Source organism: Terrapene carolina, unplaced genomic scaffold, assembly GCF_002925995.2.
Source record: "Terrapene carolina triunguis isolate 2854851 unplaced genomic scaffold, T_m_triunguis-2.0 Scaffold67, whole genome shotgun sequence".
In the NCBI taxonomy this organism is placed as follows: Eukaryota; Metazoa; Chordata; order Testudines; family Emydidae; genus Terrapene; species Terrapene triunguis.
This window is the reverse complement of record NW_020664418.1, coordinates 34,686,802-34,709,866: the sequence shown is the minus strand read 5'-3', so window position 1 is coordinate 34,709,866 and position 23,065 is coordinate 34,686,802. Positions and strand designations below refer to the sequence as shown.

At 39.2% G+C, this 23,065-nt stretch overlaps 1 protein-coding gene across 1 annotated transcript; it reads left to right on the top strand.

Moving 5' to 3' along the window:
• Positions 1-14,961: 14,961 nt before the first annotated feature.
• On the top strand, positions 14,962-22,007 carry BNC1 (basonuclin 1). Its single transcript, XM_029910791.1, has 3 exons — positions 14,962-15,123; positions 16,354-18,281; positions 21,062-22,007. The coding sequence occupies exons 1-3, from the start codon at positions 14,977-14,979 to the stop codon at positions 21,744-21,746; spliced, it is 2,760 nt and encodes a 919-aa protein (XP_029766651.1). The 5' UTR covers positions 14,962-14,976; the 3' UTR covers positions 21,747-22,007.
• The last annotated feature ends 1,058 nt before the right edge of the window (positions 22,008-23,065 follow it).

Genomic DNA, 23,065 nt, shown 5'->3' with positions numbered 1-23,065 from the left:
CCCACCCATTTTTTTTTCCAGCTGAAAAGGATCATTAGTACATTTAATTGACTTTCAAAGAGCATACCCCATATTATTACGTTGTCTGTATACCACTAGGTTTATAATGCCACTAAGTTTTCCCTACCAAACACTATAATTGTGCATTTTGGTTAGAATTAATCTTTGGTATTAGTGAACAGATACAGTATTTCATAAACATAGTTATATTTTAGCAATAGGTGAACAGATGTGAAAGGCATTTCTAATCCTATACATGAGGAAATTCTTTTTTTTCCCTTGAAGACCCCAAATAAAACTCCTAGGAACACTAACTGTGACAAGAATGTTTAATTGTTTTCCAAATTCTTTAATCTATAGCACCTTTCCTTCTTGCACTTTTCCTTCATATCTTAACAAGAATGATAAACGCAAATACATACATACCCACCGGAAATGTGCATCTTTAAAATAACATAGAAAAGTTTTCTCCAAGTTTTGGGCCACATTCTGCACTCACTGAAAATTGAGGTGAAATCTTACCCTACTCCAGCAAGAACAGGTTTGGGCCTTTTGGTAGGGTGACCAGATGTCCCATTTTTAAAGGGACAGTCCTGGTTTTTGGGACTTTTTCTTATATAGGTGCCTATTACCCCCACCCCCTGTCCCATTTTTTCACAGTTGCTATCTGGTCACCCTACCTTTTGGTACCAAATGTCCTGAATAAAGCAAATTTATACCCTCAGTAAAACTGAACAATATTATAAAAAATCTGTTCATACAACAAGTGTATCATTTCATTTCCAATCAGATAATCCACAAATTAAGGTGATATTTTCAGCAATAAAGTAGCAGTATTTCATCTAAATAAAATTAAGACTGCATCATATGCAAGCAGATCTCAGTTCTTTTTATTTTAAAACATGGTTTCTGCAAAATGCTTTATTTTTAAAAAAGTAGTTTTTATATATTCTGGTATATGGTAAATGTTACCATGCAGTCAACAAGCTGAAATTCAGGACTGAATCTTGAAGTCCTTACTCAGGCAAAACACCCAGTAAGTAAGGACTGCAGTTTGGTCCTTTGGGCCTTATCCTGTTCTAATTGGCTGCTTGGTGCAGGTACAGGTCCTCTATTTCTGTTAGGTTCTCTCTCTGCAGCCACCATTTTTGTCCTAGCAAGTGCAAGAGGTAAGATGGTAAAACAACTTTCATTGCCGCCCCCTCTGTTTCTAATTGCCCATAACTGCCTCCAAAAAAATTTTCTCTTGGGACTAAAACTTTCCATGCTCAGGCTCTGCCCATAGATGATTTTTTTGGGGGGAGGTGGGGGGAAGAAATCTCCATAGTTATTTTAGAGTTATGAACAGTGAATATCCATTTTATGCCTTAAAATCACTTTAAGATTTTTTTTTAACAAACACATGGATAATGAAAAAATGGTCACACTTTAACGCTTCAAATTTCACATGTGGCTAGCCCACAATGAGAAATAGTCACTGTGTGTATTTGAAAATAGGTATTAAATTACAGTGTTAGAAGTCATTTTAAAATTGGTCATTCATGCTGAGGGAAAAATTACTTATTTTTAAATTGTTTATCTGCCTGCAGTGCTGTGGATTTGCATAAAATATTGCGTAAATTTGTAGCATCATAGACTGTATCTTGTGTGTGTGTACAGGCAGTGTGATTGAGTTTAAAAATTATGGAATTGTGTAAAGTAAAATTGTGTAACCGTCTATTGCAGAGTATGTTAGTGTTTATTCCTTTTTAAAAATATAAATATTTAAAAGAATGGGAAAAAATTAAATGCGAAAAATTAAGTCCATATAACATTATGGCTGCAGACTTAAACAGTGAAGTGAAGAGAGGAAAAAGTTAAGATTATCTTTGCAACATTAACTCACCTACATTGCTCATCTATAGAACTTTTTAATATTGGTAAGACTGTTACCATACGTTTTCAAGTGTGCATTTATGTGCAATGTGGGTAACTTAATATTGTTTATATTTTTTTCGTTTCCTAACTATTGTATGTAAATTTGAAACATAAAATTTGTGTTAACCTAGGGTTTTGGTTTTGTTTAATTAAACTTTAGTGGCTCTCTAGCTTCAATGTAACATGGTGTTGTGTATGTATGTATGCAGGGTACACATAAATATGTGCAAACTGTATGTGTGCAACATCCTATATATAACATTAAATGAGACGCAATCGTGTTTATTTTAATAACTTTCACATTGTTTAAATTCAATGACCTGTCCCTACCTCAGAATCCTTAACTAAAAACGTTGCTGTTAAACAGCTGTGGTTTGTCAAATGAGTATGCAGTGATCTATTATTCATTGTTGAATATATAGTGGGAAATTTTCCTATGCTACCAGAAATAGGTTGCCTTATAAATTTACTTTAAAACAAACTTCTCTGCTTCATGTAATGGGTATTGCATAATCCCTTAAATTTTGCAGGGTATTACAGTCTATACATTCCTGCATTGTGGGCAGTTCTGTAATGGTGCATTGTAACATTGTTACTGATTCAGTATGTATGAAAATAATTTCAATTTGGTTGTAGGGTCAAGCTTAAATAATACCCATGAGATGATGACACCTGAGACAGTTTCTAGCCCTAATTCCCACTTCTCTTTGTTCTATGCTAATTGGATAATAAAAAAGTATATGAATCTTTTTCCTGGTTTGAGAAAACAATCGTTAAGTGCACACCTGTTGTTTATAAATATGTAAGATTAATTGCAAAGATCGTGTATCTATAAACGTGTTGTCTAACAGCAAATTTGGGCTTTACTGTCCAATGTGTTTTGCTTTAAAAGTACCGTGTGTGTGTGTGTGTGTGTGTGTGTGTGTGTGTGTGTGTGCGCGCTTTCTTTTGTCTTAGTAGTTATTTTGACAGTGGCCATTAACAGAAGTTGCCTTGAGGGGCCCTGGAGGGTAAATGACTTGCATGAGGAGTGTTTTTCATCCCACAAGTTATGTTATCATTTAGGTCTGGCCTTCTGGTATGTTACCTTTTTGAGAAACTCCTCCATTCGCTTTCTCTCCCAGTTGCACTGTCTGAGGCTCTCAGTCCTAGACACCTATCTGTCAGCTGCTAACGTTGCTGTTAAGCAAGACTGAATGCTTGCATTACATTTTGAAAAAGTCTCTACTTTGTATAATCCTCTATCGCGGACATTTGCTTTCAATGCAATGTTTTATCAGGAGAAGTTTTTAACAAAGTGACTGTGTATGGACTATAGGCCCATAAGTCTGAGGTCCATTCCAGCCCTTGAAGTTAATGCATGTGGGTGGTTTGACTGAGTAGAGTCATCAATATTGGGCTCGTATATAGAAAACATACATAGACAGTACTAATTCCATCTTGAACTGGACTTCCTTTGCATCCTCAATTTTATGGGCACAAAATATCGCAGAGACAATTTAAGCATTTCAGTATCTAAGTATCAATTTCTACCCACAAGTGAGATAGTTGGGGTCAAATTCAACACTGACGTATACCTTGTTCAACAAAAGGCAATGGGATAGCATCAGATGTAAATCAGAACTTGGTCTGTAGACATTCAAATTATAGAAATTGTACCTCCATATACTTGTATCCTCAAATTGTTGGTGTATAAAGGGAAGTCAGGTTTGATTATCTGACTCTAAATCCAAAATATTGTCTATAGTTGAATGCATACACTAGGGATCCAGATAATTAACTGTGTTTTCTGCAGTCTTCTTTTATAAAGTATATTCAGAACTAGTAAACATTGTGAATGAAAGATGTATGCCTATGAGGTGTAATCTCCCAACAATGCACATTTATGCCGAGTTTAGTGATGTCACAAGACTGGCCAAAATTTTCAAACTTGAATGCCTTAAGTTAGACTCCCAAATCCATAGTGAGCTTTTTGCTCAGATTTTCAAAGGTGCTGAGCACCTGGTGCTCCTTTTGACATTAGTGGGAGCTTGGCTGCTCAGCACCTCTGAAATCGCGGTCATTTATTTAGGAGCCTAATCATGGATTTAGGAACCCATGTGTCAGCACCCAGGTATGACAATATTTGTGTGTAAGTGGGATTTTCAAAGGCACTCTGCTGTCATTGAAGTCAGGGGTTGAAGTTGCATGTGCCTCATGGCCTGCCTCTGGTTTGGGGAAGAGGAGTCTATCCCATCCCTGTCCTACATGCTGGTCTCTTGCATAAAGCCCTTTGCGCAGGGACCAGAATTTCACTGAACCCTTTTGCTACTGAGGAATGTGCAGAAATTACCTGCATCAGCTGGAACTGATATTCATAGAAGTTCAATATAGAATAAAGCTCTTGGGTCATGCAATCCATCCCAGTGTCCTTGTAAAAATGTTTTCCTATCATAAAGAATGTTACTCAAAAGTTGCATATGTTCAAAATATCCATGTGTATATTCTCAGGACAAAACACTATAAAACTTGTTCACTGGCTAATTTATATTACTCTGTCTTCTTTTTATTAGAAGAAAAGTACTCATTTTGCATTGATGATACATTTTTTGTGGGCTCTTAAAGGGTCCATGCTTGAGATGTACTCTCAGTTTATCATAATATCTTCCCAGGAGAGAGATTTTGTTTATAAAACAAAAAGATAATGTGTCAAATCTTGCAGGGCTTTAGAACCTCAGCATTTGGACCAATATAAATAGAAAATTTAAGGATTCTTTTCCCCCAATGAAAATAGCTTCATTTATTTTAGTCTAAATATTCTTCAGCATAGTGGTGAACCTAAATACAACAACATACCAGTGCATGAATGTTACAATTTGAAATAGACAAGCATACTTGTGTTTGGATATAAACACACCATGAACTGAAACCTGATTTAAGTGCAGAGATTTTCAGAGCAGTTTAGAAGATTATCATTAAGGGAAGATATGTGGCTATATTCCAGGCATTGTTCTGAAAATCTCAACCAAGGACCTAGAACACTGAGTGTCCAGAGGAGTACCACAGAGCAATATATGAAGTCTGGTCTTAATTAATAGACCAGGTCCTCAGCTAGTGTAAATCAGCATAACACCATGGACTTTCTGGAGATATGCCAATTTACATCAGCTGAGAATCTGGCCCATTCCTTTAATTCCTGCAGCCATCTCAAAATCCTTTAATTAATGATCTAGAAGAGGGACTCAAAATCTTTTTGATTCTTTCTCCTGTATAGAAAGGTTTCAGCCATCCAGTCTGGGAGCAACAAGAATAGCATGTGACTTAGGTGACCAGTCACACACTATAAATAGTAAGTGGTCAATGACATACATTGAGCAAATATTTCACAAACAACCCCTGGGCTGCAATACAAGGTAAAATTCACCCCTGTGCAGAGGACCAGCACAAGACCTATATACCACTTAAAATGTACATGAGAACAGTACATGGTCCTCATTCTGGCCTTCTTCACAGAGGCCAGTTTCACACAAAGTGTTGACTGAATAATATGCAATAAGTTGAACTACTAAAGTCTGTTCTCAGATGGTTAACAAATAGAAAATGGGTGAATTTAATCTATTCACATTACTCCCTACAAATAGTTTGTCCAATTCTAGGCATAAGTTTATAATGTGATATGGCAGTTTTGGGCTCTGTAGAAAAATCATCATGTAAGAAAGCAGGGAAATCATAGTCCTGGCTCTTTTGTGACAACGCCTAGACTATTGTGGTCAGTTATGATAAAATGCAGGAAGCTTAGCAGAGCGACAAAACTTAAGTGCTGGAGGAAAGATGGCAAAAATTAAATATATACAGCTTGAATAAGAGCAGATAAGATATAACTCTACAAATATGAGGATATTAATTATCTGGGAGGAGCAGTGTTACTAGGGTAATAACAAGGAGGTATAGGTAACACAAGAAAAATGGAGGTTGAGTATTTGTAAAAGCTTTCTGACCGTGAGACCTATCAATCTGTGAAATAGTTTCCCAGGGGAAGTGGTGGAAGCCTCACCCTCATTGCTTGGCAAAATTAAAACTGGACAAGACAAAGCTTTGGAAAATGTGCTGCAGGTGTACGGAACCATCCTGCACTGGCAAGAAGATGGGCTAAATAACTTAATAGGGCTGTGCTTGCCTCTAATTTCAATGATTGTCCAAAGTGAGTGACATGTAAAAGTAAACGGCTGTAAACAGGGGAAGAAAATCAAATTTTTAAACGTTTCAATGGTAATAACCTGAGTTATCAGCAACACAGGATAGGAAAATTAGATAGGAGGCCCAATTTTGGCCTCAGGTCCCCATGTGTAGCTTTCATTTAAATCCATGAGAGAGAGACATCAGATCTCAATCAGAATTGGCCTTTGATTTTGCATTTTACAGTGTTACTTTAAAAGCACACTAGAATGAGTACATCCTTTAATATTGTAAATCGTTTAACAGGTGTAAGCAGGAAAATATTTCCTAATAACCAGGCACACATCCTACTTTTTACAAACCAAAAAAGGGAACCGAATCTCCATGGATCCTTATTATCCAGCTTCTAATATGAAGGTATAAAATCCTTCACATTTTTGCCAAGGGGAGAACAAAAAGATAATATTTTACCAAATGGTCAACCCATGTCTCCATTGTAAATACCAACCCCTCCTCCACAGGTGCAGATAGGGTGACCAGACAGCAAATGTGAAAACTCGGGACAGGGGGTAGGGGGTAATAGGAGCCTATATAAGAAAAAGACCCAAACATCGGGACTGTCCCTATAAAATAGGGAGATCTGGTCACCCTAGGTGCAGAGGTCTCTCTAACAACGGAACTGGTGAGGTTCTATTGCACAGAAGTTGGGCAAGTTTCAATTCACTCCCACATATGATGTGCATCTCCTGTACTCCATAGAGCCCAGCTCCACAGGGGGCTATGTGGATTCTGGGGGATTGTATCCAGTGGCTTGAAGACCCTACATAGGGTGCACGGAGGACTGGATCTGAAATTCACATTTCACATACAGTATTGAAAGTTTCTTTCAAATTAGGTGTAGTTCATACAGAAACCACCAGGACACCTCCCTTTAGACCAAGGGGGAAGCTACTCATCCATGGCAGCAAGAGACATTGATGGCATGTAAGCAATGGCACTTCATCTGCAACACCATTTTGTTAGTGATCTGGGTGACAAAATAGTGATGACACAGAGCCAAAGTCTAGAGCACCCCAAGTATTGGCAAAAAGCCCAAAAGTAGCTTTGCAAGGTGTAGCTTTATACCAAAGAGAAGATCTCTTTGATGGATGTCCACAGATTCCCTAAGAGGGGAGCAAACCAATGTGTTGTCCTGTGCATTATAGAGATGAACTAGGCTAAACTGTAAGGGAGAATGAGAGACCTCATTCTGCTATTTCTCCCTATGCCTGCACTAGCAACTGTGACCCAGTGCAGATATCCTGTCTGGTTGGGCTGGGAATCTGTCCCTTAACCATTACAGTTTTTGCACATATTTAATTCCTTTTACTCCAAATCTGAACCTCATTGAATTAGATTCCTTTTAGATTTTAATTCTGAATGTGCAATCAGACTTGAGACAGATGAAAAATCTCCTCTTAGCTACATTCATATACACACTGGTATTTTTTATTCCTATTATTTTTGTGTCATTCTTATTTTAAACTCGCCACTGTTGCAAGGTGAACTCATAGCCCACAGATAACTAGTATTAATTTCAGGAAACAAATCTGAGGTGTATGCAGAGTATTGGGATGAACTTGTTATCTTGTGCCTCTCTTTAGCTACAGGTTTCAGAGTGGTAGCCGCAGTAGTCTGTATCAGCAAAAAGAACGAGGAGTCCTTGTGGTGCCTTAGAGACTGTGCCACAAGGACTCCTCGTTCTTTAGCTACAGAGGCTGAAAACTGGGATATGAAAAGGGATCTTCAGTGTAACCTCACAAAGCATAATCAAAGCCATGTCAATATCTCAAGAGAGAAAAGTCAGAGGTCATTACATTTAGGTAACCTGTTTTGGCAATGATCTCTGCCTTTTCAATGATTAGTTAACTAGCTTTTGAGAATTCAGTTTGATTATAAATATATACCTCTTGTGACAATGGCAAAGATGCATTCTTATTAAAAAGCTATGGGCCAGATTCTTGTCTCAGTTGTGCTGATGTAACCAAGATACAAATTTGGCCCCAAATCTTCAATACTAATTTTAAAAGTATCTGTATGGGTGGTGATAGTTCTGGAAATGACACGTTTAGGAAAGAGGGAGTAACTGGAAAGCAATGATAATAGCCTTGATAAGACCAGAAGACTTTAAACATCTGCTGTATGTTTCTGGAAAATGGAACAAAATATTAAAGATCTGAGTGAAAGGATTACACTTAATTTTTTTTCCATTTTAAATTCCATCTGCACTTCCAATCCTTTAATTAGGATTCTGAATTTTTACATGTATTAAATGTGGAAAATTATTCTTTTGTTCTACAGAAAGAAATTCTGTGTACATTCTAGTTGGTGGGATAACAAAGAACATCACTCAATTATATATTAAAAATATTCTAAAGCTCTGTAATTATCTGTTTCTTTATAAAAGAATAGCATATTATTCTAGATGCTTGGTAACTTGTTTGATCATTAAACCATGTTAACATTAGTTAATTTCGAACTAATCTAAACACAGCTTCCATACATTTCTTTACTAGATTGAATAATGAATGAAAACTTTTGAGATCTTGAATCTCAGTTGAATCATGTTAAAATCTAACTGACCATATTACATTTTGTTCTTCCCTGTAGATATTTAGAGGGTTCACAGAAAAGTGTCTAGGGGAAGTTGGAGTGGGTCATTCACATGCAGTGTATTGGTGTGGAGAACTAAAAGGAATTACCTATTGTACACATCCTGAGTAGAAAGTCAGACCAAATATATTGTAAAGCTGCCACATTTATTTATATTTTTAACATTTCAAATTAAAGGAAACAACTTGAAAAATCACCTCTCTCTGAAAATGCTGTTCCTAGTGTATTTACAAATAATTCAAAGATGACTATAACTGAAAAAAGTATGTGGTACTTTTCTCTTTTACATGGGGGTTGTTTGTTTGTAATTTTTTTTTTAACATTGGTGCATTTCCCAGCATGCTGAGCATTTATGTACATGGAAGATTGGGGCCTGTCAATGTTCCTTCTCATGGACGTAGGCCTCCTGGTATCAGAGCATGGCATTGCACTGAGCTGCACCTCTAGTATCCCCTTTGGCCGCTTACTCTGCCCTGCACCAGCTTGCCCTTAATCTTTGTGTTCTTTGGCCTAGCTGCTCACTTCTCCACTCTCATCCCCTTCCAGGATATCCAAAGTCCAATGTAATAAGTTCCAATCAACCATAAACAGAAAGGTCCTTCTGGCCCTCCCCAGGTACAAGGTTGCCATCTTCCCTCTCAGTCCTCCCATCCAGACTTCCCTCACAAGAGCCTTCCTTGCCCCTCATGATTCTCTCCTTGCAGGAGAGTCCTGCCTTTTCTGCAGTTCCTCCCCTTACTGAGGTCCTTCAGTCTACTTATAATGTCCAGGTGTCCAGTGAATCATCATCTAGCTGTGCCCTCTCTGGCCAGAAGGCAATCAGCCAAAGCACCCCACAGATGTTGAACGTGTCTCTAATTGGGGGTTTTCTCCCTTCTCTAGCAGGTGATGGGGGAGCCCCATCACAGAGCCATAATCAGATTCCTTGCTGAAAAGCGCCTTTAAACTTCAGCTAGAATGGAGAAAAGCCCTTATAAACCTGTTTAAATAAATGTTTAAAAACAAATTTCAGGCCATGCTATTCAGTTAGTGCACTGTCAGTAACTGGAATGTTAAAAATTTAGTCAGTTTAGAAAAATTTGATTTAAGAGTTGCTCTTTGGTGAGAGACCAATTCATGAGCTAGCCGCATCTAAGCATGCTTCCAATAATAATCAATATCTGGATTTTTAAAAAAAAATACAGTATTTATTGGGGGGGGACTTATATTTGCCCTTTTAATAGCTACTTACATACATGTAAAAACAATTTCCCTCTTTCTTTGTCCAGTTTTTTTCATTGAAGAAATTTTACATTACATATATACACAATAAAGACAAGAGGACAAGTGAAACAGATACATGCATCATACAGGAAAGGTGCATACAAATCTCTGAAATGCAAAATTAAATGCACTTCAACTATCTTAGTTAACTACATACAAAAAGAATTAAAAACAGTTTTAGAGGTCAGTAGCATACAGAATGCAACAGAGGAAAAAAGAATGTGAAAGCTTGTGAAATAACCTCAATTAACTTGCTATAATGACAGCAATTTTTGTTGTACATCTTTCTATTATTCCTCGCAGCAAAAGAAAGTTCCTCTTTTTAACATTGCTTGGAGGGGCTGCCAAAGAAACATTTGTGAAATTCTGATCTAGCTTATGGGACTAACAGAATAGCCTTATGGAAGAACGTGCAATCTATGCAAGTTATAGTATATTATGGCACAATGAGGTAGAAGAATTGAACTACACTTTATAGTTTGACATCTCGTGATGTAAATGAATCATCTGCCTAACACAACATGCTTTTTTTAGCCTTATAAAAGAAATGTATGGCTTTTTAGTGTTCTATTGAAAGATTTCAGCATCCAAGCTAAAATATATCCTGCACTAAAGTGACGCAATTCACCATGCCTCATGTGTATTTTATGACTTTATAGGGCTCTCAAAACTTTTCTCAAGAATTTAGCATTTTGTGATGGTTTCTTTAAGGGATTAAGCAAAAAATGATTCCATTGGCTGAATGGCCATGTTGCCACTTGTTCCTTCAAAGGAGAATGACTCTCAGCTTGTAGTCACTAGAACCTAGTCATTTGCGTGCACACTAATATTCATCAGATTTCAGGATAAATACTGTAGATACTCAAGCAGATGAAATTTAAAATTCTAAATCTAGCCACAAAAGGCACTGTACGCTGGAGCGCCCTGGACGTGAACTTCTAAGGTAGGGTTCTCCCCTGCCCTCAATGAGGCTCAACGGCTGAAGAAATGCTCATGGCAAAGAGCCCTGTTTCATGTCTGACATTACTGAGGTATTTGGTCTCTCCATCCTCTCAATCTGATGGCCATTTATGACTATATATTAATAAATACAGCAAGTTCCAATTTTGCCTAAAGTTTGAAGAAACTGGAACAGTCCCTGAGACCTATTGAATGGCAGATAATACTCAGCATAGCTGGTTGGGAGTAGCTTCTGGCTATTGAGACCATGCAGGTTGGGAGGGTGGCCACAAATAGCTCCTCCGTGATGAGGTACATCCAAGACCCCAGTCCTGCAAAGGGTTTAGTACATGAGTAGCTTTACTTACATGTCTTTACAGGATTGGAGCTCGATGGAGATGGTGTGTGAAACAGAAGGCCCCATGAAAGTGGTTGCTTTTCAGTTTGTATATTTTCTCAGGTGTGGGTCTCCTGAAGAGCAGAATAAGAAAGGAGAAATGTTTCAAAAGTTCAGCTACTGAATGCCAAACTTATTTGAAGTTCAATATGTTGAAGGAAAACTGCTTTGAATTTTTACCACTACTTTGGAGGGGTACAGAAGAATCCATTCTAAAAGAAGCATTTTCAACTATGAAACTCAGAAAATGTTTCAAAATCTGCATTAATATGAATTGGACAGCTGTGGAATCCCTGGTGATCCCTTTTATGAGAACTGCAACAGGAAATGCAGCCTGAAAGCATTACATACTGTGATAGACCCAGACCAGTTGGGAACAGCAGAGTAGCAGAAGGGAGATACACTGGCCACTGGATAAGTAATTTTCTGTTCCCTGAGTGACCAGAGCAGGGGCTGCTCCAGGCTAATAGACCACCTGACTCCAATTAACCTGCTAAGAGTCAGGTGAGGCAGTTAAGCACCTGACTCTAATTAAGGCCCCTTTGGTGCTATAAAAGGGCTCAATCCAGTCAAGCCAGGGGGAGCCAGGGAGCGGAAGTGTGTGTGAGAGGAACTGGGAGCAAGATGTGTGCAAGAAGTTGAGAGTGAGTAGGTGTACTGCTGGGGGACTGAGAAGTACAAGCGTTATCAGACATCAGGAGGAAGGTCCGGTGGGGAGGACAAAGAAGGTGTTTGGAGGAGGCCATGGGGAAGTAGCCCAGGGAGTTGTAGGTGTCGTGCAACTGTACCAGGAGACACTAAACAGCTGCAGTCCACAGGGCCCTGGGCTGGAACCCGGAGTAGAGGGCGGACCCGGGTTCCCCCCATACCTCCCAACTCCTGATCAAACACAGGGGGAATTGACCTGGACTATAGTTTCTACCAGAGGGGAAGGTCTCTGGACTGTTTCCTGACCCACAGGGTGAATCTGTGAAGCGAGCAAATCCGCCAATAAGCACAGGACCCACCAAAGTAGAGGAGGAACTTTGTCACAATACATACAGGAGGACTAGAATTGGAGTAAGAGACAGGGAGCAAGAAATTTCCATAACTCTTTATAAATAAGATCTTCATTTTTCTGGGATGGAGGGAAAAGGTTGTTTGTTTCTGATTTGGTGTTAAAGAAGCCATACACAAAAACAAAATCAGAACATACTTTAAAAGAGTTGCAGAAATTTCTTAAATCTCTTCCTGTTCCCTGTGTCTCTTGCTACAGCTCTTAATGTCTTATTTTGGTGCACATCATTGGGATGACTGTTTTCTTTCTTCATTATTTCATATTAACATTTTTTGTTTTAATATGTGTACCCTATATTTACTGTACAAGGTGTAATTCAGCCATGTTTTAGATTAGATCCTGTGACTATGAAGTGTTTTATATTCCATTGCACTTTCTGATGCATGAATTCCTTCACGTTAACTCCTCCTTAATAAATATTTCATTTATGTAAAAAGTATATTCAGGACACTAAGTGCTGTACTGAGAATAACAGAGCTAAGAAAATACTTGGTCGTACAAATGCTGTACTCTGTAGCAATCCCTGTGGAGATTTAACCAGCACCTCAAAGTTATCTGTTCACTTCCTGCACAAGATGGGTCTGTAAGGAGGGAAGTATGTATTCCAGGAAACACAGCTGCATTGGCCTGTTGCATATGAGCATCTGAATACTAATTTGGATTTGTATTATAGATGACCCCAGTGAAAGCAAAGTGGTACACCCGTTAAACCATGCAACAGGTTGCTAATCGATCTGCACTTTGTGTTTCATCTATAACCCTTCAAGAATTTCTCTTACATTATCTAATATTAAACATGCCTGCCCAATGTATTGAATACATGGAATAAACAAAATGAAGCCATTCTATTAATGAGGATTTGTAGTACTTATCCTGAACTGCAGTGTTGCTACTGAGAATGGGGTGACGGATTTCTTTTGCCTCTGGGAGAGTACATCCGCCACGTGAATATTGCTAAACAAACCCTGCCCGGGATAACTTTTATCCCTGGATCTTAAAGATGCTCTGTTGAGCAAATATGTTGCTTATACGATGCACTAGATTGCACTAAATGTCATTAACTTTCACCTAGAATTGGGTGAAAAGTTTTAGCTGAAACTTTTTTTTTTTTTTTTTTGCAAAAGATGCAATTACCGTGACACTAAAACTGTTCTTGAATTCACTTTAAGTTTCACTGAATTGTTGTGGTTAAAATAAAATTAAAAAAAAATCTTAAAAGCCCCAAACATTTTGTTTTGACATTTTTAAAATGAAATATTTCAATTTGGTTTGAAATAAAATGTTCATTTTAAAATTTCCTTTAATTATATAAAACAATAACAAATATTTTAAATGGTCTAAACCAGTATTTCCCAAACTTGGGACGCTGCTTGTGTAGGGAAGCCCTGGCGGGCCGGGCCGGTTTGTTTACCTGCCGCGTCCACAGGTCCGGTCAATCTTGGCTCCCAGTGGCCACGGTTCGCTGCTCCAGGCCAATGGGACCTGCTGGAAGTGTGGACGTACTGGCCGCCACTTCCAGCAGCTCCCATTGGCCTGGAGCAGCAAACTGCGGCCACTGGGAGCCACAATTGGCCGGACCTGTGGACGCGGCCGGTAAACGAACCGGCCCGGCCCCCAGGTGCTTTCCCTACACAAGCGGCGTCCCAAGTTTGGGGAACACTGGTCTAAACTAAATGTTTCGTTTGACCCTAAATGTTTTTGGTTTTTTTTTTCAAACCAAAAAATCCATGATTGGCCCAGCTGTATTTTCAACAAAATGTCAGGGAATGGAACTTTTATCTCTCTGTGCTCATTTCTCTTTTTAAACTCTGCTGAAAAATCGATTGCAAGCTGCATGTAAGCATAGCATAATTTTCTAATGGATAACAGCAAATTTATTTTAATGGTGCATTTAAGTTATTTATTTGACATACATCTAGAGACAGCACTAGAAGTTCTACTGCTGCTCACCAACCAGCCCCAAACCACTTATGAAAGTGTTGCTGAATATTTTGCTGCTCATAATATTCTGCTGCTCTAGAGGGTGACCCGTAATGCCAGTTCACAGCAGCAGCCCTGTTGACTTTCACAGCTCAGGTGGTAACTGGGCTGTCCACCTAGCTAAATCTATGTGTATTCATATGTGATCTATATGCATTATCCATATGTATTTTTATACTTCATTAAAAAGTCTGTATGAATATATAAATTTAGTGTGCATGCTCCAGATGTTGCTTGTTACCAATAAACCTGTTTTGTTAATTTCCAGGTTATCCGATGCACTCTTGTGAACTGTAGTTGTCTGTGTTTCAAACCTGGAAAAATAAACCAACGACAATGTGACCAGTGTCGACATGGATGGGTAGCGCATGGTAATATTGCTTTTGTAAATCTATTTATCTAGGTTCTTGTATAGCCCTCCTCACCATAGTATCTCAGCTCTTGGATTTTTTAATGTTCATCACACTCAGTTGTGTATAACGCTTGCCACTCATGTCTTTTCTACTTTGTTTTAATTTTATTTTCAGCCCTAAGCAAATTAAGGATCCCCAACCTGTATCCAACAAGCCAGGTAGAGATAGTACAATCCAATGTGGTCTTCGATATCAGTAGCCTCATGCTGTATGGAACCCAAGCCATTCCTGTCCGCCTTAAAATCCTGCTAGATCGTCTTTTCAGTGTCCTGAAGCAAGAAGAGGTGATACAGATTCTCCATGCACTGGACTGGACACTGCAGGATTATATACGTGGATACGTGCTACAGGTATTGTAGTGAAAGCCTGGTCAATACAGAAAAAATAGTTGACCCAAGTAATAATTTAAAATGTCGTCCAGTTAAATCTTGGTATCCGTGGATTCCATTGAGCCATCTATTTTTAATTGAATTCAATGAGGAATTCTGCTTAAAAAGTTGATGGCATGATAAAAAGTCAACTATACACTTGTAAAAATTATGTGGCCCTGACTCAGTTTCTATTTAGTTTTTACTCAGATAAATATCTATTGACATTGACCACCATAAGGGGAAGGAAGTCAATAGCAGTCTGTCTCAGTAAAGGCTTCAGGAATTGACCCAAAGTATTGCTTACCAATTTATTTTATTTTATTTTATTTTTGTATGGTGGGATAATACATTTACAAGTTAACCTGTCAACATTTAAACACCAGGGCCTATATTCCTCTCCGGTGTAACTCCACTGACTTCAGTGGAGCTACACCAAAGATGAATTTGGCCCTACGTGCTTATACAGATGCTACTGGCTGGAAATTACCTTTTATGTAAAGTAGCATTATGATCTTATATTATGACACAAATCAATATTTAATGGTCTTGATAATCTTGCTTTTTAGTGTTAGGATTAAAAATATGGAATCAATTACCTTGAACCTCTATCAAATGAAAAATTTATGATGTTACGTTCTTCATCATCTTAGAAACTCTTACATGCACTGAGAAAAATCTCAGTAGGCCATCAAATACATGTTCTGTGATAAAATATTTATTGTAGTTATTGGGAAAAGTTAGGCACAGCTAGAGTTTGAAAGAACTCCAACACTCTAGTGTAATTACAGCTATGCTCTGTGAACACTGGCGATAGATCAATACAGGTTCATTTGTTCTCTGATCTTAGTTGCTTGGAAGATTATTAAACTTGCAGTGAAAGAATACTTGACTTCAATGTGGAGCTAAATATTGGTCTGATTGCTCCATCTCTGCTCTTTGTACTTACATGTTGCTAACTGTTCAAATTATACGTGTTTTAATTTTTCTGAAAAAAATTACAAAATAGCTTATTAGACAGTATTAGTATTAGTTCAGAAAGAGCTAAGATCACCACTGTGTTGAAACTCAAAAGACAATATCACAAAATTGCCATCAAGCTGTCTGTAAGTAGAGTAATTTTACAGACTTGCTAGAGAGGATTTCTGAGAAAGGGGAGTCTGACATATGTTTAAATGAACGTATCACTCTTTTAAATATGTTCTGTTTTAGGATGCTTCAGGAAAGGTGCTGGATCACTGGAGCATAATGACCAATGAAGAAGAACTGGCTACTTTGCAGCAGTTTCTTCGCTTTGGAGAAACTAAATCCATTGTAGAGCTAATGGCAATTCAAGAGAAAGAAGGGCAGTCAATTATAATACCTACAACAACGACTAATTTGGATATTAGGGCATTTATAGAAAGTTGCAATCAAAGAAGTCCTAATCTTTCTTCTTCCATGGACAAAATGAGCCCTGCCAACATTCATCACTTTGAGAACATTGTAAATAATATGGCTTTCATGCTGCCTTTTCAGTTTTTCAGTCCAGTGCCTCCACCTTTGATAGGTTCACCACCAGAAAGACATTTGCTTGAGCAAGGTCAAGACCACAGCAATGAAACTAAACAAGATGTTCAGATACCATTTTCTGAAAGCAACTTCTTAATTTCCAGTTCTACTTCATTTCAAGTTGAAAATGAGAGGCGCATAAACAGCCCAGATGCCACTACTAAAACAGAAGACGATGCCCCTTTAAGTGATTCTAGCTCACATAATACAATAACAAAGCTTGAAAGGACAGAGTTATCTCCAGAAAACAAAATGAAATCTGTTGAAAAAAATGGCATTGGGCCAAGAAAAGGACGAGTTTTCTGCACTGCCTGTGAAAAGACATTTTATGACAAAGGAACTCTGAAGATCCACTATAATGCTGTTCATCTGAAGATCAAACACAAATGCACAATTGAAGGCTGCAATATGGTGTTTAGTTCTTTGCGAAGTCGAAATCGTCATAGCGCAAACCCCAACCCAAGACTCCATATGCCAATGAACAGAAACAACAGAGATAAAGACCTGAGGAACGGTTTGACTATCGCTGGACCTGAAGAAACCAAAAGGACAGACTTTACCATTTTAACCCCAGATAGTAGACCTATTACCAGCTATGTCAGCTCTTGCACAGATTCAAAGGTGCAATCCAGTTTTCCCAGTATTGGACAGAACGGTGTTCTCTTTCCAAACTTAAAGACAGTTCAGCCAGTTCTTCCTTTTTATCGCAGTCCAGTCACACCAGCTGAGCTTGCTAATACCCCAGGCATACTCCCTTCTCTGCCTCTCATTTCTTCATCAATACCCGAGCAGCTGGTTGCTAAAGGATTGCCATTTGATGCACTACCCAAGAAAAAATCCCGTAAATCGAGCATGCCCATCAAAATAGAGAAAGAAGCTGTTGAGACAGCTAATGAAAACAGCAGCCTTGCCAGCTCGGAAGATGATACACCCCTGCAGGTGGTAAGCGATGGAGAGCTGGAGACCTGTGAGCATAGGATTGAAAAGCAGATGAGTGACAGGGTAGAAAAGCACCCCATTTCGGGTAATTCATGGAAATCTCTCTCTGGAGTAGAGGGCCCAAAATATTTTGATTCTGTCATTGAGCCAAATAACAAATACATCAAGGAAACCTCTGAGAATGAATTGGATCACTCTAAGAGAGAGGTTACGCCAGAAGAAAACCAAGCATTAAAAATAGCTTCTCATGAAATCGTGTCTGAAGATCCAGAACAACACCACAGTGATGTTATAAAACCAGTGACTACATCCTCTCTTTATGTTAAAGAGCAGTCAAAGCACCGGATTCCTAGTAATGATTGCACTGAATTGCACCACCACTTGCTAACTGGGGGCCTTTTCAGTGCTTTGTCAAACAGGGGTGCTGCCATTCCTTGTTTAGAAGACTCTAAAGATATGGATCATATCAGTCAACATGCACTAGGGATTCAGAAGGCAGAAAGCCGCTTTCATTGTGACATCTGTAAGAAGACATTTAAAAATCCTTACAGTGTAAAAATGCATTATAAAAATGTACATCTGAAAGAAATGCATATTTGCACAGTTGAGGGTTGTAATGCTGCTTTTCCTTCTCGTAGAAGTCGAGACAGGTAAGAAAATTATAAACAAAATTATATTTATTTTACATTCACAATGGGGGCCTAATTTGAAATTTAAATAAGTGTTTGCGGAATATGGAGCTGCAAAGATTTTCTGTGTATCCACCTATAACGGGTATGATAACTTATCAGAATGTTCATAAAATGAAAATCCATTGAAAGAAACATTTCCTTTCCATTAGACTACAAGGTTTTAAATAAAGCCTTGACAATTTCATAACTGATCAAGATTGGAATAGTTGAAAGAATACTTTAGAATATCAATGAAAAGGCACAAGGTGTGAATTCAACACTTTTCCAGCATAAGCACATGTGGTTTCATGGGTTTAATATGTACTTGTGTGTATCTTAATTTTTGCATTTTAAAAAAAACATTATGGGGCCAGCTCATAATAACTTCACTCAGTTTTCACTCTTTCCTTGCTTTACGCAAGTAAAGTCCCACTGAAGGATTTTAAACCAAGTGGAGAGGGAAAAATAGATAAGGACAACAGGATTTTTCCCTTGAGTTACTACAAAGTTAATATTGCACATTACAAGGTCCGCATATGCAAACATTAAAGGTGAACATGCAACGTTAACTACCCCTTGTGTGTACGTGTCATGATACTGTCTTTAATAACAAGATCATATAATACTTCATAGATAATGAAATACCATGGGCCCAAGTTACTGCTGGTACTTCTGTTTTATGCCACTGTAAATCCATTGATTTCAGGTCTGATATGCATACGTTAATAGAGAAACAAGAATTGAAAATGCTCCATACATGCAGCTTTACTGTTGAAACCCTCAATTTTGTATCTTTTATTGAGAAATGGTGGTAACATTGTTAAAGATTATGAACTTGACTCATTGCATTGGTTCCACTGTTTAACACCACTGTAACTCAGGCTGCAGGCTCTGGTTGTAGAAAGTCTGCCTGGATGGAGCTCATAGTGACACAAGGTACCAGGATTCCATATTCTGCTGGGAGACCTGAAGCCAGTCGATGCAGTCCAGGAAGTGGGCAGAGACAGTCAGGGAGGGATGTGGCCATTACAGTCAGGAGATGCACTGAATTAATCTGCTGCTGGCAGGGCTTCTGTGATGTCCTGACAAGGAATGAAATCTACTCCCCAGTGGCAGAGTCCCAAGGGAGGGCAGTCAGGAGCGGTGCCAGGGTTTTTGGCGCCCTAGGCGGGGGTCCTTCCGCGCTCCCAGTCTTCGGGGCACTTTGGCAGCGGGTCCCAGAGCGAGTGAAGGACCCGCCGCAGAATTGCCGCCAAAGACCTGGAGCGCGGAAGGACTCCCCGCCGCTGAATTGCCGACCCCCCAAATCCTGGTGCCCTAGGCAACCGCCTAGGTCGCCTAAATGGAAGCGCCGGCCCTGAGGGCAGTGACAGGGCTGCTTCCTCTCTTTTCCCTGCAGTGAATTCCCTTCCAGTGTAGTTGTGACAACAGGTGGGTGAATGAAGCCCTGTGCTGCAGTTTGTACACATGTACTGCAAATGCCTTTCCACACCATTATATTGCTTTAACTTTAATTCTGCTACCCTCAAGCACCTAGTTTAAAAAGAGAAACCAAATGATCCCACAAGAAAGTTCCTGAACTCCACACAGGACAAGAATTAACTACACCTCCCCTGCAATGCTGTTCTAGCCTGAACCAGGAATGCTATAGTTACAGGGCAGAAAGTTTTCAGCGATAGCCCCCTGTTGTCATGTGCTGATAATGTTCTGAATAATCTATTTTTTTGGATGAAACTATGCCTGTTGAAAGAATTTTTTTTCTTGTTAAAGTCTGGATGATGCCCTTGCAGCCATTTTTGGAGTTAGATAAGGGTACAAGTAAAAAGAAAAACCCTCTTTTTATATATCCAAAATGGCTGAGGTCTGGAAGTTAGCTGGAAGTCAGAGATGAGCAATGACTGCCCGTGTGTGAAGAAAATTGGTTTAGATGGAGCAAAGTGATGCCTGTTTGAAAATTGCACTGTGGATATAGCAAAACATTCTGTTGAGTGCAGAAGTGAGCTCTTCAGGGAGTCACACTGGACAGACGGGTGCAATTGCAGCAGGGCACATGTTTCATGGTATCAGGCAGCAGTCTTCAGTGACTTGAGCCCTCTATTTTCTGGCTATGGAGCAGGTCCAGGGGCTAGTCTCTTTCACTTCTTTGTCCTGGGGGGAGATAGGTTCAAAGTCCACTGTCTGGCTCATCTAACCCCACCCCATCCACTCCTCGGTACCTGAGTCCTGCTAGAAGAGGTTATCTAATCTGTTCTGTAACCCCTCTAGGCCAGCATTAGGTCTAGTATGTGAGTGAAGCATGAAGTAGCCACCAGGACCGACGAGAGGTGGGGGAAGCCGGTACAAATTACCGGGGCCCAGCAGTCCAGAAGGGGGTCCGGGGCCCGGCTTCCCCCCCTCTCGTCGGTCCTGTTTAGCTGGTTCGCCCTTGCTGGGGGACCCGAAAAAAAATTTTCACCGGGGCCCGAACCCGCTCTTGGCGGCCCTGGTAGCCACACCACAGGAGAGTATCTGGGCTGCTGACTTCCATGGAGTTATTCTTGATTCACACAGGTGTACAAGTGAGATCCGAGTCAAGCCAAATACCTGTACAGATGTTTGAATTTTCTCCTTTAATCTTATAGTGGCACTTGATTAAACATACACAGTTCACGCAGACTACCAAATATTGGTTACTATTTCTTAGTTAATAGTTTTCAAACAGCTGATGTTAGGTATTGATGAAAAAATCATTTTTGCTAAGCTTCTCTTTGTTCTTCTAGACATAGTTCAAATTTAAATCTTCATCATAAGCTTCTGACCAAAGATACACTGGAATTCAAGGACAACTATTTCAATGCAACATACCTCTTGAAAGACATGGCTAAGGAGGTTTGTCAAGATGTGACTTTAAAACAACATGTTGGACAGACTTCTGTAATCTTCAAAGGAATGAACAGAACAGGCAGCTTGGTTTTTCCACTGAGCAAAATCAGAGAACCCTGTTCTGAGAATTATGGATATGATCCAATGAATGATGGTGCTGTTCTGGATTTAAGCACTACTTCCAGCATTAAGTCTGAGAGCAGTGCACATTCCTCTTGGGATTCTGATGGAGGAAGCGAAGAATGCATCATGCCTTTGGATGATAGTGATGAAAGTTGTGAAGGGCCAAGCCTAATACCCAATGAAGAGCTCTACCCGGACTGTACTGTAATTGAGAAGACTAATCAAAGCTTTACAAATTTACCTTCTAGTTTGCCAATAACTTGTCATATATGCCAAAAAAATTACAGTAATAAAGGAACCTTCAGGGCCCATTACAAAACTGTTCATCTCCGCCAGCTCCACAAATGTAAAGTCCCAGGTTGCAACACAATGTTTTCATCTGTCCGCAGTCGAAACCGGCATAGTCAGAATCCCAACTTGCACAGAAGTCTGACCAGATCACCAAATAGCCTCCAGTAACAACATACTAATCTCAATTGACTTTTTGCTAAGCGTAAATCATTTCAGATAAGAAAGAGTTGGAAAGATTTTTAAACAAAACAAAAAAAACAACCTCATTTGATGCTGGGCCCATTTAACATATGGGGGCAAATTCTGCTCTCACTTATACGGATGCTTTCCTACAGCTTCACTGAGCAAAATGTGGTGCCATCATTTTTAAACCATTATTTTGTTTGACGTTAAATAACAGAAACTTCTTTAAGGACAAGAAAGCAGTATTGGCATTGGGGTGAATGTGGCACCATTAACTGAAGTCTTTTTGACAGTTTGCAAAGTATTATTCACTTACAGTACGAAGTTCAAAGGAGAAACCTCCATCCCATTGGATCCTGTTATGTTTACATGTTAAATGGGAGTAGTATTCTAGGATGTCAATAAAGATGGGGGCGTCCTTTGGTTGGTTTGGGGCTTTGGGGGCTGTCATTTTATTCCTGAGGCCATTGTCAGAGGCTCACTTGCAGTATTAAATAAATTATGGTGTTTTCAGTTTAGTTTTCACTGAATTTCAAAAGCCAAAATACAAATTTAGGAGAATGTAGGATGATGCAATTTCTCTTACTCCTTGATTTCAATGGGAATTTTACTTGGATAAAGACTGCAGGATTCTGGCCCTTTGAGAATAGACCAGAACTAGATTTAAAACAGGAAATATTCCTTTCCATGCAAGAGGGTCTCTTGGTTAAATCTGAGAGATCATGACATGTATCAGCAGAAGAAAGCTAAGCATGTTGGTTCCAGAACCACAGCAAACATCCCAGAGGTAGAAAAAAGTAAATACTATATTTTTAAATGCATTTTTTTACCTCTACTTTCACGAAAAGTGGAATACTGGGGGGGGGGGAAATCCCCCAAATTATTCATAATTTTAAAGGTATAGTTTCAAACCTGTGGGTAGGGTGACCAGACGTCCCGATATTTAGGGTTTTGTCCCACGTCCCGACTGATCTTTGGTCGGGACGCAATTAGTCTCGATATTTTGCGGTACTCCTTTTTTTCTTTTTTCTTTTTTTTTTTTTGCTCTGCTGGCAAACCCCCTCTTCCTCCCCCTCCCTCCCCCATATGTCCTGATATTTTCTTCCTCTCATCTGGTCCCCCTACCTGTGGGAGCTATGGAAAAAGAAACAGTTTAAAAAAACGTGCAGTAGGTGTCCTTCATGATTTGTTGATTTTCCTCATCCATGGGAAGAACACACTGATCTGTGTAACAATAAGAGAGTGCATTTATTCTGATTCACATACTTTTTTTGATATTAGAACCTTGCTTGAGATCTATTAAA

What these genes read in the sequence shown, in the direction of transcription:
- BNC1 (XM_029910791.1), top strand. Translation starts at nt 14,977, where the DNA reads ATGCTGTATGGAACCCAAGCCATTCCTGTCCGCCTTAAAATCCTGCTA. An exon ending in TACGTGGATACGTGCTACAG is followed by an intron (nt 15,124 to 16,353) that starts GTATTGTAGTGA and finishes GTTCTGTTTTAG; the next exon opens with GATGCTTCAGGAAAGGTGCT. An exon ending in TCTCGTAGAAGTCGAGACAG is followed by an intron (nt 18,282 to 21,061) that starts GTAAGAAAATTA and finishes TTGTTCTTCTAG; the next exon opens with ACATAGTTCAAATTTAAATC.